This window comes from Cryptomeria japonica, chromosome 7, assembly GCF_030272615.1.
Source record: "Cryptomeria japonica chromosome 7, Sugi_1.0, whole genome shotgun sequence".
In the NCBI taxonomy this organism is placed as follows: Eukaryota; Viridiplantae; Streptophyta; class Pinopsida; order Cupressales; family Cupressaceae; genus Cryptomeria; species Cryptomeria japonica.
In genome coordinates this window covers 844,442,393-844,460,661 of record NC_081411.1, presented here as the reverse complement: position 1 = coordinate 844,460,661, position 18,269 = coordinate 844,442,393, and the positions used below count along the sequence as shown (strand labels likewise).

Sequence of the window (18,269 nt, the reverse complement as noted above, 5' to 3'; positions counted from 1 at the left end):
AAGACACTTAAATATAAGGACAATCTAGTGGGCATCAGCACAGGTTGATGATGATGCTGCATAGATATGGCTAGTTGATATTGGTTTAGAGGAGGTTGAGCTTGTAGAGTTCAGCAGTTCTAGTGATCAGGAATTTGGTGATAACTTTGGGGATGAGTAGAGGCATCAGGCCATTAGTGATGGACTCATTTGTATTTTGAACATCGTAATCATCATTTTGAAATTTTGAATATATTATACTATTACTTTTGAATTTGACATTTTCATTTTTAATGTTCATTGCAATCTTTGCAATGTGTTTATTGTTTAGTAGTTAGTATGCCAAAATTTAATTTGCAATACTTATACTTATTACCTATACATTTTTTATTAACTATTTTTTGAAGTACTAGATGTATTTGTGCCCTCCCCCTTCTTGTTCCCTAATTGTCTTTCAACCGCTCTTTTAGGTTTTCAACTAAATGGGAAGATTCTATAAGCTGATCTTTTGAATTTTTAACTTAAAATCTTTTACAAAATATTGGTGTTTTAATGTCACCTTCTCAGACCTAATCAGTTTGGTTACTGTTAGCTTATTTTTTGAGTTCCAGTGGGTTATTGGTATTGGTAAGGGGACTTCAGAGATCTTGGAGAGCACATGTTCAACTTTTCTTGGTTTCCTTTGTTGGCATTATGGATTGTAGTCTCTTTCAAAAGTGTTTTCAGACCCCTGAGGTGTTTTTCCAAACTTCTTGGTGAGCACATCTATTTTTAGTAACTCTCCGAGTTGGCACTTGTCATCAATCCCTCAGCTTCAGTTACATCACGGCATGGTCTGTTTTGGTTTTTGAAGCCTCGACAATGTTTATTGCAACTTGGGTGGAGTATTTAAATATATACTTAAGTTCTAATGTTTTATGTTAATTTATTCACTCGATTGTTATAGTTTATTAAGTTGCTTTATGTCTGTTCAAAAGTGGAGGCCTAAAGAAAAGTGAAGGGGGACTTGCACATGAAAATCATTTTAATCTTTCAAAAAGGACATGTGAGGGAAAAATGAATTATTTTATAATCTCAAATTGTTCTTTTTACTCCAAAAGCTATTAAAGGGGGTTTGAGGTCTCATTTGCTCATATGCTGAAGATTTTCATACTCTGATGTTTTTTTGGATTGGAACTGTGAGTTATTCCCAAAATATTTTGAGGATGAAAACCCTCAATTAATTTCTAGTTTCATACTTGAAATATAATCTCTAGCTAGAAGATGTGATTTCTTCCAGGAATCACCAATTTATAGAACAAAATGTCTGGTTTGGGGTTTCCAGCCATGAAGGTTTTTCATGTGTTCTAAGTGTAGATATTTTGGGGTGTTTGAAGCATTTCTAGAAAGTGTTTTGAGCTGGCCATATCATCCTCTAGGAGCAAGCCGTACCATCCAATCTTAGCTTAAAACCATTCATTCAATATCACTTTTTCACCCATAAGTGTAGTGTGGGGTCTGATGTTAGGTAAATGGCTACCTAGAATCACCTCGATAGTTTAATTGTGATCTTGAATGGATTATAATCCTTTTGGCTACTAGAATATGTGTTGTTGGCTTGGATGACGTGTTTTTAGTTTTAGTTAAGTGTGCAGACTTTCTTCCTGGACAATTATCGAACATTATCTGCTAGCTATGCTCAGATCCATAGTTGAACTACTCGCCAAAAACAAAAAGTCGCCAATTCCCGAAAAAAAACCTCGGCAAAAACTCAGCGAAAACTCGACAACTTAAAAATTTGCTTAAATTTAATTAGAAATGTATTTTTTTTGCAAAATTCAGTGAGGAGATGCATCCAATGAGTCAATAAATGAGTACACAAAAGAAACAAGTTGAGTCTAGATATATTTGATTGATTTAAATGCAAATTGGGTACAAAATGGCATCCTCTTGTGGAATGCTGATGGCTGATAGAATGAAACAAAATGAAATAGCAAATTGTTTTTGTAAAACTAAAAGTAAATACTACATCGAAACATTTTACATCTAACACTTCCCAGCTCTACTGAAAACTAGGTGAGAGATAGAACTAGAGGGTCTAGTCCTAGGAGTCCGATGTGGCTCCTAAACCTCATCAAAATGAGGTTGAGGGTAGCATCTCTCACGGGGGTTTGAGGGTAGCACCTCTCACGGGGGTTTGAGGGTGAGAGAGAGAGGGTTAGAGAGATAGGTCTAGATCTTGGGGGAGAGAGGAGAGAGTGGTAGAGAGAGGGGATAGAGGAAGAGTGATATGGAGATAGATAGGTCTAGAATTTGGGGCAGATAAAGTGAGTGAGATAGAGAGAGCTAGAGAATACTGATAGGAGCCTACTGATTACTGAAATTTGACTAAGTCTGAAAATATAGAAGATCTTCTAAAACCTAGAATATTTATAATAACTCCTAGAGATCTTAAACCACTCTCAAACATCCTACCAATATATACATGAAATATAACTTAAAAGTATAAGAATTTCTTATACTTAAATGTTATATTTCACGTATATATTTTGATGAAGAGAATGAGACTGACTTGGAAAAAAAATTTTAGATAATTTTTTGACATGTTTGGGCCTCTTTTTTTAATGCAGCCGAGTTTTTACCGAAAACTCGCCAAGTTATTGTGAAAAACTTGCCAAAAACTCGGCGAGTTTCTTCTGCGAGTCAATGGTGTAAATACTCGCCCAGCAAAAAAACTCGCGAGTTTTTCAAAACTTGCCAAGTGTTCCATCTACATCTTTGTTAAATAACTTTGTATTAGATATGAGCTAAAGGTTTGATTGGGCAGAGCCTTGATGCCTGCAAGCATACCTACTTCCTACTTACCTCAAACCATTTGTATTCCTAGGAGCACATCTGCACCTCACAAGGGAATGAAAAGCAGGTTGAAGTCATCTTGTAATTTCCCATACGAAGCTTAACATTGGGGAATGTCCCTCAACATGTAATAGCCTTGTCATATGCTATCATGATTTACAAGTTGGCCAATGGGCAAGGAAATCAATGTAGTTAAGATGCCTTCTTTTGATCAATAAATTTATAGTGTTGTTAGAGTTGATTGATAGTGATACTACCACCTTTTGCTTCTTGATATATGGAGCCAGTTGTGAATACAGTTAACCCATTTTCATGGTCCTCAGTAATGCTAACTCAGGATTCATGGTTTGTGAAACTTCAAAAATTCTCTCCCGACATTTGTGATATCTCCAAAATCAGCAATTCATCTCCACTGTATTCTACATGTTTCTGGTGGCACAAGATAATCTGGTTGGATAAGATGTGCCACTGTATGCCTAGGGCTATGTTATTTTGATGCTTATGGGAATATGTAGTAACACTCTTGTGGTGCACATAACTGATGTTTAGTGGGACCGTGAATTGCATCAAATTAGTAAGTTACAATTGCTAAAGTTGTCCAAATGTGTACTATGTAGTTTGCGGGCTGTTGTGATGCAATTGCTAAAATATGTAGTAACACTTTTGTGGTGCACATAGCTAATGTTTAGGGCGATTGTGTATTACATAAAATTAGTAAGCTACAAGAGCTAAAGTTGTCCAAATGTGTACTATGTAGTCAAGGGTTGAATATCTGCTGCTGTTGTTAGATTAGTTATATATTTAGGAGGTTCATATTTTTGTAACAACATTGTTGATTATGCATTAGTTCTACAGATTAGTAGAGATAGAGTAGTCTAGTAGGTTTTGCTTTCATACCTGGAGATCTCTTTGAGTGATTCATTCCTTTAAGTATGTTCTATAGTGTGTATTTTCTTTTCAGGTTTTTCTCTTTGTTTCGTTTTCTTTGTGTCAAGGGCCTTTTTTTGGCCCAGTTCTTTACTATTGTATTATCTAGTCCCTATGACCTATGTTTTGGTCCTTTTTGGATGAGAATATAATTTATTTAATTATTTCCTTATTTTTGCAAGAACATGAAAAATATTCTAAATGAAAAAAGTAAAAACCCACTAAATTTTATAATTCAAGAAAAATAAATTAAAATTCATACTTTAAAACAGAACTGATTACCCAGCCACGTCAAATGGAATTGCACATCAGAACCAAAAATCTCTAGCCACACTCATTACCACTTGATATCCAACACTTGCTCTTAAGTGATGGTTGGGAATGTGGAGAAGTGTGGTACATTATATGACTCTGGTCTCAATCTACAAGACTAATCTCAACATTAGTGCTTGAACTGGAATGGAAGAATGATACAAGTAGAATAGTCTCCTTGACCTATGGCTGCTATCTTTTCTCTTTGCCTCTTTTAAGTTCTTATTCTTGAAAGAAGTCTCATTGAGTTTTTAACTCTTGCATAATTTCAGGGGGCACTTGTTTGCACTAAGAAGCATGTCATCCAGGTATATGTGCTTGGTGAAATTTTAGGCAATTAATGCCTCCCCCACTATATTTTATTTTGTAATGGTCGCAAACCAACACTCCCTTCACATAGCTTTTGGAATAACATGTTCTGACACAGGTCCTTTTGATTGGTTCTAATGTTATAAAGATTATTTAATTGCAAGTAGGCTACAAAAGAAAATAAAGGGAAAATTAATGCTTCATAGATGAAAAAAGAGAGAAATTAGGAAAAAAGGAATGGATTATAGAAGAAGAAAAGAAAGGGGAAAATGAAGAGAATAATTTTTTTTTTCTTTCTTCCATGGATTCAAAACGGAAAGGAAAAAAGTGTAGAGAATAAGTTTTTTTTCCTTTCTTCCATGGATTCAAAATGGAAAGGAAAAAATGTAGAGAGGTATGCTAAATTAAAAAAATAAATTCAAAGATCTAAAGAAAGATATACCTCATCAAATTTGTCGTTTCGAATTGGCTGTGGGCTGCTACAAATCTGAACATAAAAACATTGATCACTGCTTACTGCCCAAATATGTTGGCTGTAAACAGTGGTCAGAAACGTCTCCGGGATGGGAGGACGGGGATGCGACGTCCCCCGCCGTCCTGCCACCGCCACCCAAGCGCCGCCGGGACGCGGAGACGTCTCCGCGTCCCCGTGTCTCCCAGGGAGATGTGGAGACGTCTCCCTGTCTCTCAAGAGATGCCCAGACGTATCTCGAGGGACGGGGAGAGGCCCAGGCGTCTCCCGCGTTCCCACGTCAAAGCTAATCGCTGCCCCTTGACCCCAACTTGGGGGCGCTGCCCCCAAACCCCCGTTGAAAAATATAGGGGGAAACCGTGCCGATAGAAGTAGGGAAAATTTAACCTCCGAGTCTGATTAGGCTCCAATCTCCATATAACAACACAATTAGCTTTGAAAAAATCTTGGTATTTAGATTTAGTATTTCAAATTTCCTAGAGTCTCATTTGAAATGTAATTCTTAAACTGTAATACTGTCATACATCTTTTCAAAACTAGTTTTTCAAGTACTATATGTATATGTTAACTATATCAGCACCAGCACCCCACCACCCCCCGGCTGCCGTCCCCCCGCCGTCCCCAAACTTAGGCCCTTGGTCCCCCCGTCCCAGAAACGTGTCCCTCCGTCCCCCCGTCCCCAACGCCCGTGGAACACTGATGATTTGTTATTGATTGCAAGTGGTTTCTCTCTTCTTTAATTGTGTTTTTTTTTAATCTTTTTAGGGTTTAAAATGTCATTTTTCTAGGGAGTATTATGCTGGAAAGCCTGATCCTGGAGACTTGTGAACTCTAGCAAGTCTGAAGAGTTTGATAGAGACTTGTCCAGACTCACAGTGATGGCCTACACAAGCCTTGATGAGCCTGACAGAGACTTATCCAGATTTGCATTTGAGCTTGACTTAGTACTAGGCAAGTATGCTGAGTACCTGACAAGACTGGTAAGGCTTGATAAAAAATATCATAGAACATGGTGTGATCTTGCTTATCCAAAATTTAGTTTAGTCATTTAGATCTGGATGGTTCTGCAATCAGGCACACATGTAGCAGGCTGGAAGGTCATCTGCATTTGCAAAAGGGTTCTTCTCCCTTCGAAGTGGTGTAGGGTCTTTCATGGTGCTATTCTTGATCTTGTTCTAGTCATTTGGGTGCATCTCTTTTCTGCTGGAATCACTATTTTGGCTGTTTATACTGCTTTCAGTAATGCTGTTTGTGGGCGGAACAGGTAGGGAGCATAATAGGCACCAGAATAGATGGATGAGTGTTTCATTCGGACAATGCTTCTATGGATGTTTTCAAAATGGTCTGGAACATCATCATTGTGTTTGGAGGCAACTGTTTGAGTTAACTATCTGATGGAGGCTGGATTCTAGGTGTGTGTCAGTTGAATGTTGCTAGGGGCAGATTTGACCATGATGGCAGTTGTTTCTATTCCTGATGGTTGCCCCATTTGGTTAGGTGTGAGGTCGTTCCATTTTCCTTAGGGTCAGGATTGTTCTTATTCCTTGGGCCTCAGGGGACCCAACATTTGCCATTAGTGGCAGTTGCCATGCTGGCTGACTTCCTATGTTCCATGACTGGGTGCAAATGGAAAGATACAGGGGCAGAAGGGAGGATGACTGTGGTTGGCTCTTTTGAAGAACACTCGTGCTGGTTCGAAGGGAACAGAGGCATGCATGGTTTCTGTGAGACGCAGGAGCAGAGTAGAGGTGAAGGACTTTGCAGGTTGCTAGAACAGCTCCAATGTATTGTTTTAGTGATGTAGCCTCTTTTCTGACACTGGAATTACTGATGGGATACTAGCTGCATACCCATCTTCAATTAATTTGCTCAATTGGGTTGTTTTTAGAGGAAATTCAATGTTTCGTGCTCTTGAATATTGTTTGTCGTTTTTCCTGTTTAAACCCTTGGTGTTAATTCTGAACCATATTAAACTGCTGTTTTTTGATGGATTGCTATGGCAGAGATCGCCAAGAGTTGCAGGTGTAGAGCTAGCATAGAAATCAATGGTGCATCACTTGGGTTAAAAACCTAGCGATCACGGATCCCATGTTCTCTGGGATCTGTTGTAAAGACAGATCAAGAGAGCACTTATAGCTACTATTGTGAGCTATAATTTTGCACCAGACAACAGAGACTGATATTTCATAACGGTTATGGAAAACTATTATCAGAGAATAGTATTGGGAAATTGTTTTCTGAGCAGGTCTCTAGAAATTTTTTTGCCATGGTTTTTGCTCATATTCTTTGATTCAGACTCCAATTATGTATAAGCTTCTTCAAACCTTCTGTAGAATTTCAGTACATAGTATAGAAAACCTGAGAGTACTTGTGAGCCAAAAGTGATGCTGTGAGTTGCTAGAAACTCTTTTTCTAGAATAAGAAAAAATATTTTCAATTTTTACTATTATTGCTGTGGATATGAATTATTTTTCAACAATTTTTGTAATTATGCTAGAATTAAATTCTTTTCTTATGCTTTTTGATTTTGGTATTTTGCATGTTGGTTGAGTTTATTTAATGAATTTATGTACTTTTCAATGTCAGTTATTTCCTAGTTTTAGCTTGAATCCAAGTAAGAGCCAAAACTTTGGCCTGCCAAGTCCATGGTTTTGAACTATGTCAACTTATTTGATTCAGATAATTGAAATGTCTTTTACTTCTGAGTGTGGTTGATGGAAGTGGTTTCTTCTTGAACATCATTTGCAGGTGTGATAGAACTAGTAGCAGACTATGTAATTTGTCGTGAAGGAGAGCCAATATCACCTGAAGCATCTCGTATACTGGTAGATGACAAATTACACAGCATGTATTTTCATGACCTTTGTTTATTTGTGATAATTGGACATTTTCTGAAGTTGACAATGGCTTATTTCTGTTGCAGCGTCTAATAGGAGTTCAAATGGCTGCATTCCGCCTTTACCTTATATGTCGATGGGTACCTGGTGAATTTGAAGTTTTCAAAAATCCCGGCGTTGAAAATCCCTTGGATGGTGCATAATAGGTACATGTCAAACATTTGCAAGTTTCAAGAGGCTTATTCTTGAGTCATGTTTGAAGCCCCTTTGACATGTAATACCAGTCTGAGAATGGAGGGTTTTTGAGAGTTATCTGTATTCTCCTCAGAGTTACTTTTGTATCTTGGTTTGTAATATAGAGGGTTGTATTCCTCAGCTGTTGATGAGTTGATAATCGCTAAAGTTTTGGGGATGTATTAGAGTTTAAATTCTGAGCTTCAATAAAACCTGGAAAGTTTCTTTAACAAAAAATGGTTGGGTAATGACAATTATAAAATTATTTCTGAAAGGAGAGCCTTTACAGTTTTGCCATGGATCTGTTTGACTAGCACTTGTATTCGAAGAGTGAAATAATGGTAAACCAGGGCATCACTCTGGAGATTGTGTTCATTGAAGAGTTAATGGATGCTTTAATCAGTGTTATTAGTTCTGATCTAGCTTGGTTGATTTTTTCTTATATTTTACTAATACTCGATGATCTTTAATAAAAATAAACTGATAATGGTCATCTCTCTCCTGTTGTCCACATTGTAACTGTGATGTGGTTAGTAAAATCTGTGTATTCTGGATTTCATAAGCTTGCGATCAGAACTCATGAGGCTGCATGAAAAGAAAGAGCACCTTTAAATTTTTTCAGGGTCCATGGTTTGGGTTCAGAAAAGATGCAGCTTAGAGTTGTTCAAGACTTGATTTTCTTGTACTCTTGTCTTGGTGTGCATGTATTTTAAATATAGCATTTTCTGATATTGTAAAAATTGAACATTTCTGACATTGTTTCAGGCATCTCAGTTCTAGTGTATTTTTCTTCATTACATTCTTCCCGCTTCCACTTTTGAGCTTTTAAAGGTAGTTTGAGGTGAGCGTAAGTCCGAAACAAGTGTTTTGCAGTTCTAAACATCTCTCCTCTGGCAGACGGGGAGAGGTTGGAAAGAGCAATTGCTTTTCTATAGCGGAATGCTTTGAGTAACAGTGGTTGATAGAGGAGCAGGAAATCCCATTCACCGATTGGTGCAAGCATCCTTTTCCAATATTGGGGTTGGGTGGGCCCTACTCCATAATGGGATCATGAAACAATAGTTTTTTTTTTGAGGATCAGGTGGAGGAAGAAAAAGTATATAGGTATTCTCTTCCAAGTCGGGCCTGGTGCTTGTTGCCATATTTAGTTGTTGACCTGTAACATGGAATTAAAAGATCGAGTTCGGAGGTTGAGAAAAGCTGATCAGGGAAGGAGGTTGAGAAGATTAATTTGTGGGCAGGCATGTTGGGTCTCTGTTTTTATATCGTAAATGAGACTGCCTCTTAAGGAATGGTGTGACGAGGGCATTGTGGCACTTGGTCCATTGATCGGTTGAGGATCTATGCCACCTCCTCTTGCGCATTATAGTAACTCCTAATAAATAGCTTTCTATTATTGAAAGGTTGTTTTCAGAATATAACACACCATTTTAGGTGTCCACTTATTGCACCCTCCCAGGAATTAAATTGGTGGATAAACAAAGTCCTGAGCCCTCTTCTCATTTTGAGTCCCATTTCCAATTCATTGCCCAAGTGGACTCATGAACACTTGTCAACACAACCCTTAGTATAGAGTAGGACCATTTTGGGATGAATACTATTTAGAGCAGACGACTTCGACCATTCAGCCCCAGCCGACCATACACTGCCACTTTCTAGGTTTACGGATGGAGGCTCCTATCTCCCAACTGAAGGGAGTTATGTATGTTAGGAAGGCCCTATACATAGCCAATTTACAGTAGTTCATTGAATAGAGTTAATGCTATTTAGTTTTACAGTAGATTATACATCAAATTATCTTGCCATTAGATCTTTTTCTTGAGGACCTTGTTGATATGTTCTCGGCGAAAAAGATATTATTGATGCTTTTTCAATTTGGGTTCTTTCTTTGTTATGCTGAGAGGCATCTACAATTACATCAAAATGTCCGTAAACAAAAATTCAATGTTGAAACAATTTGACATGCAAATGATGGGTAAATGCATGAAATATGCCATCTTTTGGTTTTTGTGGAGGTGTTATTTTATTACTCCAAATAAAATAGAACCCTCGCTACTTGTCTCCAACTATATGAAACTGTTACATTCAAATGATAGTGGAAGTGTCATAATATTTATAAGGGAGCAATCAATAAAATCAAGTAGCGTTGAGAGGTTAGTGGAAGTGGGCTTGGCATTGTTTGTATCTGACGATTCTAAATTCTAGGTTCATGTTGTGGTCTTAGACAATGCTCGTACATACTTAAGCAACTCTATTATTATCCATATTTTTGAAACTCTTGTATACTACTAATATTGTTGCAATCGTTAGATTCCCTTCTATTATAAGATATCTCTCGCATAATTACCTATATTTTTAATTACATATATACTAGTTGTTAAGTACCAATGAGTGTGAGGGGACAAGAATTGCAATTCATGCTAGACGAGAGTAGAATATAACCAATCTTTGTCATGGTGCCGTTTGGCATGGCCCCAATAGGTGTTCGGGAACCTAAGGGATATCAACATAGCTTTCCAATCCACTTGCTTGTTTCTTAAAGGCCTCGTTGATGAGTTTCGTAAGGTCTTACTAAAGCCATGCTACTTGTTGGCATTGCACACTCTAATGGTAGTGAAAGGTGATTGAAGGTGTTGTCATTGATGGCAACCTTATGGCAACGACAGACACCGACACCAGCAGACTCTACATCGACAGATAGTTCACCGACATCGACAATAATGTTTACCGACATCCTAACCGACATGACTTTGATTATTATATTTTGTATTTAATTGTAATATCTTTTTGTAAGCCGACATGACATGTTGTAATAAGACTCATATATAAGTATGAGATCTTGTAGATCATTAGTGGGACATACATGATAGATGATAGATATGATGGATATGTAGAGCAAATATTAAGGCAGATTTTGTAGAAGGGTTTATGGTTATTGTATGAGCTTAAACTGGTATTGAATCTGACATAGCAGATGTTTTGTAGCAGTACATTATATTGGATTTTCATAATCCATTTTGTCAGTTAGTGAGACTTCCTTTTATAATTGAGCAGTGAGCTATAGGCAGTTGGCCTTCCTGCATGTGCAGGCCCCTCTTGTAAGTAATATCTATTCATTGACCAGTGAGTGAATTGTGGGTCACAAATCCCATCGAGGTTTTTCCCACACCGGGTTTCTTCGTTAAACATCTTGTGTTATGGTGTGCTTTCTATGTTGTCTTTACTGTTCTTATTTACTGCATTAATTCTTGTTTACGGTACATTGTTTTGGTATGCAAAATAATTAATGTCATAAATTCTGTAAACCGGTTAGATACTGATTAACCCCCCCCCTTCCTGTATCTTTGGGACTATCATCAATCCTAACAATTGGTATCAGAGCCTGGTCCTCTATTTTTAAAAGCCTAACAACTTGAGGATGATTCTGACACTAGTACAAATGGAAAACTTGAGAAAACAATTGGAAGCAACTCTTGCAGACTTTGATGCAGAAAAGTTGAAGAATATCAAACTTGAAGATGATTTAAGGACTGCACAATAATTCATTCAAGGACTTCAGGAGAATCTCACTATTGCTAGAAACAAAGGAAGAGAGCTTCATGAGAAGATTTAAAATGATGATGATGAAAATGAAACTCTTAATGATCTTGTAAGCAAGATGAGGCAAGAAAACATGACCTTGAAGAATGAGATGCAAGATATGACTATGAGGTTTTGTAAAGACATTGAAGACAGAAAGAAGAATGAAGATGACTTGACTAGGAGACTCAATGATGCTGGAACTGAAAATCTAAGACTCAGTCATGAGAATGATATGTTAAAAATAGATCTAATTCACATGGAACATGATAAAACTGAACTTATTAGGCAAAAGGAATTCTTGGAAAATGAGTTGGCTACTGCAAATCAACATAAAAAGAAATTCAAGAAAAGTTCAGAAGAACTTGATGATATGCTGAAAAATTAGAAACCAAATGGAGACACTAATGGACTTGGATTTGAAGTTGGTGAAAGCTCCAGTAGTGCAAACAATCATGATCACAACAAACTGGTAAGACAACTTAATGCCTACAAATTTAATGGGAAATGCTTTAACTGCAACAAGTATGGTCATAGAGCAAATCAGTGTAGATCTAGAAACTATCAGAACACTAATGCACCCACCGGTCAATGTTCCAAATGTAACAAAATTGGTCATAATTCAAAAAATTGCAAAATGAATGTAAGATGTTATGTTTGTGGAAGATTTGGACACTTATTTAATCAATGCATAACACAAACCGACATAGGATACTATTCAGAAAAACAATGTGACTTGTTATGCTTGTAACAAGATTGGACATATTGCAAAATTTTGTAGAAGCAAGACTTCACCGACAAATAACAAAGGACGCAGTTTGAAAGGCAAAGAGCAGGTAGATGAGGTAAACCAAGAATTTTCAAAACAATGGATTAGAAAGAGAGACCAGAATGTTGATGAGACTATTCCTTCACCGGTAGAACAGAGTATCACTCCACTGGTAGGAGATTCTTCATCCAACTGAAAAGTAATCCTTGGGGGTATTGCAACAAATTGAAAATAATGCAAGTTTACCCTCGGTTGATGGTGAGAAGATGAACTTCTTCTTTACCGGTAGATGTGTTAAGTTTCACTTAACCGACAAACATTTATTGTGGTTATTGAAAGAAAAGACATTATAAATTAGTATTTTTCCCTCTTTTTCATTCATCGAGCATTCAAACTTTCGAAGAGCGGGAAAAACCCGAGCGAAGGCATCCATAGCGAGAAGTGAAGCAAGTTCTTTCAAGCATCCAAACCTATCAGGCATATTAAGGTATTTATCAATGGCTTCCTCCTTTGCTCCAGAATTCATTGCAAACCCTACTGTTATAGAAGTAATTAAACGCCCTAGGCCCGTTTTCAAGATTATCCCCGAAGTAGCGAAATGAGATGATACTCTAGGTGTTTTTTCAAAAATCCCTAAAGGAGTTGCATATGCAGAAGACCCTAGAATTTACATGCATTGCCACAATGAGGAATTAGGTTACGAGGAAATCATGAAAATGTATAAGAATGTTATTTGTGATGAGAATGGAACTGTAAACCCCAAGCATAAGGTTACAGAGACCCTAGGTTTTGTGGAAATCCTTGTCATTCCGGAATTTCCTAAGGAAGTTGTAAGGATTGTGCTTAGCAGAGTTCATAGTGAATTCTTTTGGCTACACTATTCATAAAATCACTAGAGAAGCAGTTATGGCTGTGACTGGCTTACCCTCCACCGGTAGCAGGCCAGATAAAACCAAAAAGGTTCCTAATAACACAGTGATGACTTTAACTAGTGCAACCTATGACAACAGATCCTTGAGAGTTAATGATGTAAAAGATGAAAATGTTAGATTCATTAGCATGATATTAGGATACAAAACCACACATGCTAACCGACTGAACTCAGTTTCAAGTCTATGTATCAAAAGTGCATATGATATGGTTAACAATGATGCTAAGATAGATTTATGTGATTGGTTGAAAGATGTGTTGATTGACAATCTGAAGAAAATAAAAGGAGATAAGAAAGGTACTTTCCGTTTTGGTAATCTTCTTGTATGCTTAATGCTATATCTTACAAAAGAGGTTCCCGGTATAGGCAAGAAAGACTTTGGTTATGATATATCGGTAGGGAAGCAACTGTTAGATATCTTCACCGGCATGGGGACAGATAAGGATAACAAAATAACAAAGCATTTCCAAGCATTTAAAGCAAAAATGAAGACTAGGGAAATGTTACCTCAAAGTATCGTCAACAAGTATGAGAAAGAAAATTGTATTGTGATTAAGAAGGATGAAATTTGGATGGAGGCAGTTTTTCCTAGAACTGTTTGGGTGACAGAAATGGGATATGAGGCTGATATAAACATAATTGAAACATATGCCAAAGCCCTACTTGAAGCCCCTAGAGAATCGGAAGAAATTTTTTTTGGTAGTGCAGAAACAATAGAGCGGTGTGCAAACACTTAAACAAAGGAAGAGAAGAGAAAAATATATCAGGAGTGCATCTAAGCAAGTGAAAGAAATAAAGGAAAACATAATGAATATCACTGGTATCAAGGAAAGTGATTTGGAAGGATTACAACCAGAGGCTCATCTCTCACTTGTTGGTACATCCTCTGACAGTGAAATTCCTGCAGAGTTTAGAAGAGTTGATAGGAAAAGAAAACCCTCACCGGTACCCTCTCCTCCTCCCAAGAAAACCAGGACAAAAAGGGAGAAGCAACAAGCAATAAGGCCACCAGTTAAGAAGATGACACCTAGAAAGAAAAAAGAAAAACAGGTTATTCCTCCACTTGACAACTTATTAAATGAGATAACAGATGATGGTAACTTATCAAATGTAAGTAAACTGTATGATACTTTTACAAATGAGGAGAAAGAAAGCATAGAAAACAATATCATCTTACACCTTGATATTTATAAGAAAGTTTTAATAGAGGTTGTAGACGATTTGCCTAGTGATTTGTATAGGCGACTATATGCTAAAAGGTTAGCTATTATGGAGCTAGACAAGAAAATCAAGATTGAGAAACTGCTAGCTGTTCACCCTGTAAAATCAGTTGAGGAAATTGATGAATTGATCAGTGAAGCGAACAAAACAATCTTTTCTAGTGGACACCAACATGTAAGTCTAATGGCCGACATAGTAAATGAGATGTCAGAAGAGACATCAGATAAATGGGATATTTTCTTTGTTGAGAAAGAGAAACAAGAAGAACTGAACATACCTAAAACTTTCAAGGTATACCAAAAGGATAAGGACAAAGGAAAAGGCAAGGTAGGTGGACTACCTAATATAAAAGTGACAGATAACCTTCCACCACCTTCAGTTACTCCACCGGTACTAACTGACAACACACCGACTACTGAGAATGTGGAGACTCCACATGAGGATACAAATCCTGAGTCTGAAATCTTGTATACTATGAACATAGACACTCAGGAGGTCAATATTGTAGTTGACAAAGAAAGTACTGGGGAAAAGAAGAAAGATGTTGCTATTGAGCAACTGGCTAACAATGTTGGAACACAAGCTGAAAATGTTGAAGTTGAAACACCAGCTGATAACATTGAGATTGAGGTTAGTGAAATGGTTACTGACAATACTGTTGATGCAAACATTGAAAAACCAACAGAAATAGAGATACCGACAACTGAGAATATAGAGAAACCAATTGAGTCACCGGTAGTGGACAATGCAGAGGTACAAACTGAGAAACCGATAGTGGATACAACTGAAAAACCATCAAAAAACTGGCTGATAACACTAAAGAACAATCAGGAAAACCGACAGAAGATAGCACAATGAAATAGACCGAGACAGAAGCTGAGAAACAGGTTCATACAGAGACAATGCCACCGACAAATGCTGAGGAGCCTAAACCTTTGCTAGTTGAAATGCAAACACAAACTGACCTATGAGAGGTCGAGACAAGCAAAGTTGTTACTACCACCGACAACATGGAGATTGTTAAGGTAGTTGGACAATCATCTGGTACTTCCATGACTGAATCCAGACCCACAAATGTGATTGAAGTGCTATTGAATTCTATTAAGAAAATTATAGATTGTAATGCATTGGCTTATAAGGCTATAGATGACACAATACCCATTCTAAAATTGATTTCCCCCAAGTGTAATGTAGACAATAAGGATTCTCTGAGTTAGTTAGACACATTGTCTAAATACGTCATCGACAACATACTGACTGTGGTCCAAATAAATGAAGAGACATTTAAGAAGAAAATGGACAAGGAAAAACAAAAATTCTTTGGAGAAACAATAAAGAAGTGCAAATAACATATTAATACCCTCTTATCGACACTGAACAAAACAATTATGAAGTTCAAAGAACTGTATAGAGACACCTGCAAGACCAATCTTCTAATAGTGGATATCGATAAGGAAATCAACAAAGTGCAAAAAGAAATTGATGATATAGCTGACAATATCATTGGCTCATCTGAACCAATATTAGTTATAGAACAAGAGATAGCTGGATTTGAGGAGAAACTTGAAAAATTGGAGAAAGAGAAGGAAAGAATAAAAGGCAAGGCAAAAGAACTTAAATGCAGACTCAGTCCTAAATTGGATAACCTCATCTCTTTGAGGAAAGAGATCTCAAAGGCACTTATTCAAGGACAAAAGGTAGCATTGAAGGATAACAACAGGTTCACTCAGAGCCTGAATTTGGTATTAGCCGACCTTATTCCAGATTGTAACCAACCGGTTACAAGGTACCAGCTGAGCACTGCACTCATTGACATTTTGACAATCTTTGTCATTGATGTCAAAGGGGGAGTAGTAGAACTGAGAAAAATGTCTTTCAGAAGAGACCATCTGCTCAGGGGGAGCACACAATTTTGGTAAGATTTTTGGACTTTAATTTTTGGATACAATTTTGAATTTTTCTCATGAGTGTTGCCGTCAATGCCAAAGGGGGAGATTGTTGGCATTGCACACTCTAATGGTAGTGAAAGGTGATTGAAGGTGTTGTCATTGATGGCAACCTTGCAATCTTGTGGCACCGACACCGAAAAACTCTACACCGACAAACTCTACACCGACAACGACGATAATGTTTACCGACATCCTAGCCATCAGGATTTTGATTATTATATTTTGTATTTAATTGTAATATCTTTTTGTAAGCCAACATGGCATGCTGTAATAAGACTCATATATAAGTATGAGATCTTGTAGATCATTAGTGGGACATACATGATAGAGGATAGATATGATGGATATGTAGAGCGAATATTAAGGCAGATTTTGTAGAAGGGTTTATGGTTATTGTATGAGCTTAAACTGGTACTGAACCTGACATAACAGATGCTGTTTTGTAGCAGTACATTATATTGGATTTTCATAATCCATTTTGTCAGTCAGCGAGACTTCCTTTTGTAATTGAGCAGTGAGCTGTAGGTAGTTGGCCTTCTGGCATGTGCAGGCCCCTCTTGTAAGTAATATCCATTCATTGTCCAGTGAGTGAATATTGTGGGTCACAAATCCCACCGAGGTTTTTCCCACACCGGGTTTCCTCGTTAAACATCTTGTGTTATGGTGTACTTTTTATGTTGTGTTTACTGTTCTTATTTACTACATTAATTATTGTTTACCGGTACATTGTTTTGGAATGCAAAATAATTAATAAGGTCATAAATTCTATAAACCGGTTATATACTGATTCACCCCCCCTCTCAATATCTTTGGGACTATCATCAATCCTAACACTACCATGGGGAGGCTCTCGCCAAATGCTATGAACACCAACGCATTAAGCCAACCAAATTGGATTTGCAAAAGCCATGAGGAATCTCTACCTTGTGATTACAAGTATTGCAACTACTAGAAGAAAGCCCATATATGGCTATCAATAGGGATCATATGCACTTTTCTCTCACGAGAATGACTCAAATTCAATCTAAGTATTAATGTGTTTTGCAACTATTATATCTGGGTGGGATATGTTGCTACTTTGCATTGGAGTATCATCAATGTTTGCCAATATAGAGGCAGGGTAGATTTGATTGAATCATGAGCAACTAGATGTCATACTTTTCTCTTTATACTTTCTATGATTATTAATATGAACCATAGTTTCAGGAAGAATTTTGGTGGAGCTTATGTGACATGAACTTATGGAGAATTTTTGCTACATGATAACAATTATAGTTGATTCAACATCAATAAAAATTGGGAAAGTTGACATGGGAGTTGGGGAATTAGGCTCGAGAATGAATCATACCTTGGCTCTTATCCCACCCATCCATGAGCATGCACATCAAAAAATGAGATTTTGTGGAGCTAATTATAGTTTGAGGATGAGGAAGTTTCTCCCTCATGTCCCTCATGGGCTAGAGTAGAAAATACGTTGTCTTAGTGATACCAAGAAACGATCCCATCCTACCCCTAGGTTAGTAGTACTATTTGTATATGCCATTATGGTTATATATTGGATCAATCTAAGTTTGACTAACCTTACTTATTTTTAAAGCAATTTGGTCTAGTTTGACAAACTAGGCTCTAGGATAGGGCATCCATGCATTGATTCAGCTCAAGATTTGTAGAAACTCATGGTTGGATGTTTAGTGATTGGTGTTGGTGCAAGTGTTTTAGGATTTAGATGATTGATGGGTTGTTGGGACCTCTAATTTTGTATGTTGAATGACGATGGTGCTTCTTTGGTTAAGAGGAATTAGCTAGTATACTATGACGCCCAAGAGCATGTGTTTGGGAATAATGCGAAATTGAACCTAACACTTATTGTGAGGAGGGTTTGGGTAGAGTTTTTTTTTTAATACCCAAGATGGAA

The 18,269-nt window shown here is 37.2% G+C and overlaps 1 protein-coding gene across 1 annotated transcript in view; it reads left to right on the top strand.

Annotated features, from left to right (window-relative positions):
• LOC131032358 (uncharacterized) overlaps positions 1 to 8,280 on the top strand; it is a 73,309-nt gene extending 65,029 nt beyond the window's left edge. The window contains exons 7-8 of the mRNA XM_057963304.2: positions 7,583 to 7,659; positions 7,758 to 8,280. Coding sequence (XP_057819287.2) covers positions 7,583 to 7,659; positions 7,758 to 7,874 — 194 coding nt within the window. The 3' untranslated portion in view covers positions 7,875 to 8,280. The remainder of the gene's footprint in view (positions 1 to 7,582; positions 7,660 to 7,757) is intronic.
• Positions 8,281 to 18,269: the final 9,989 nt, after the last annotated feature.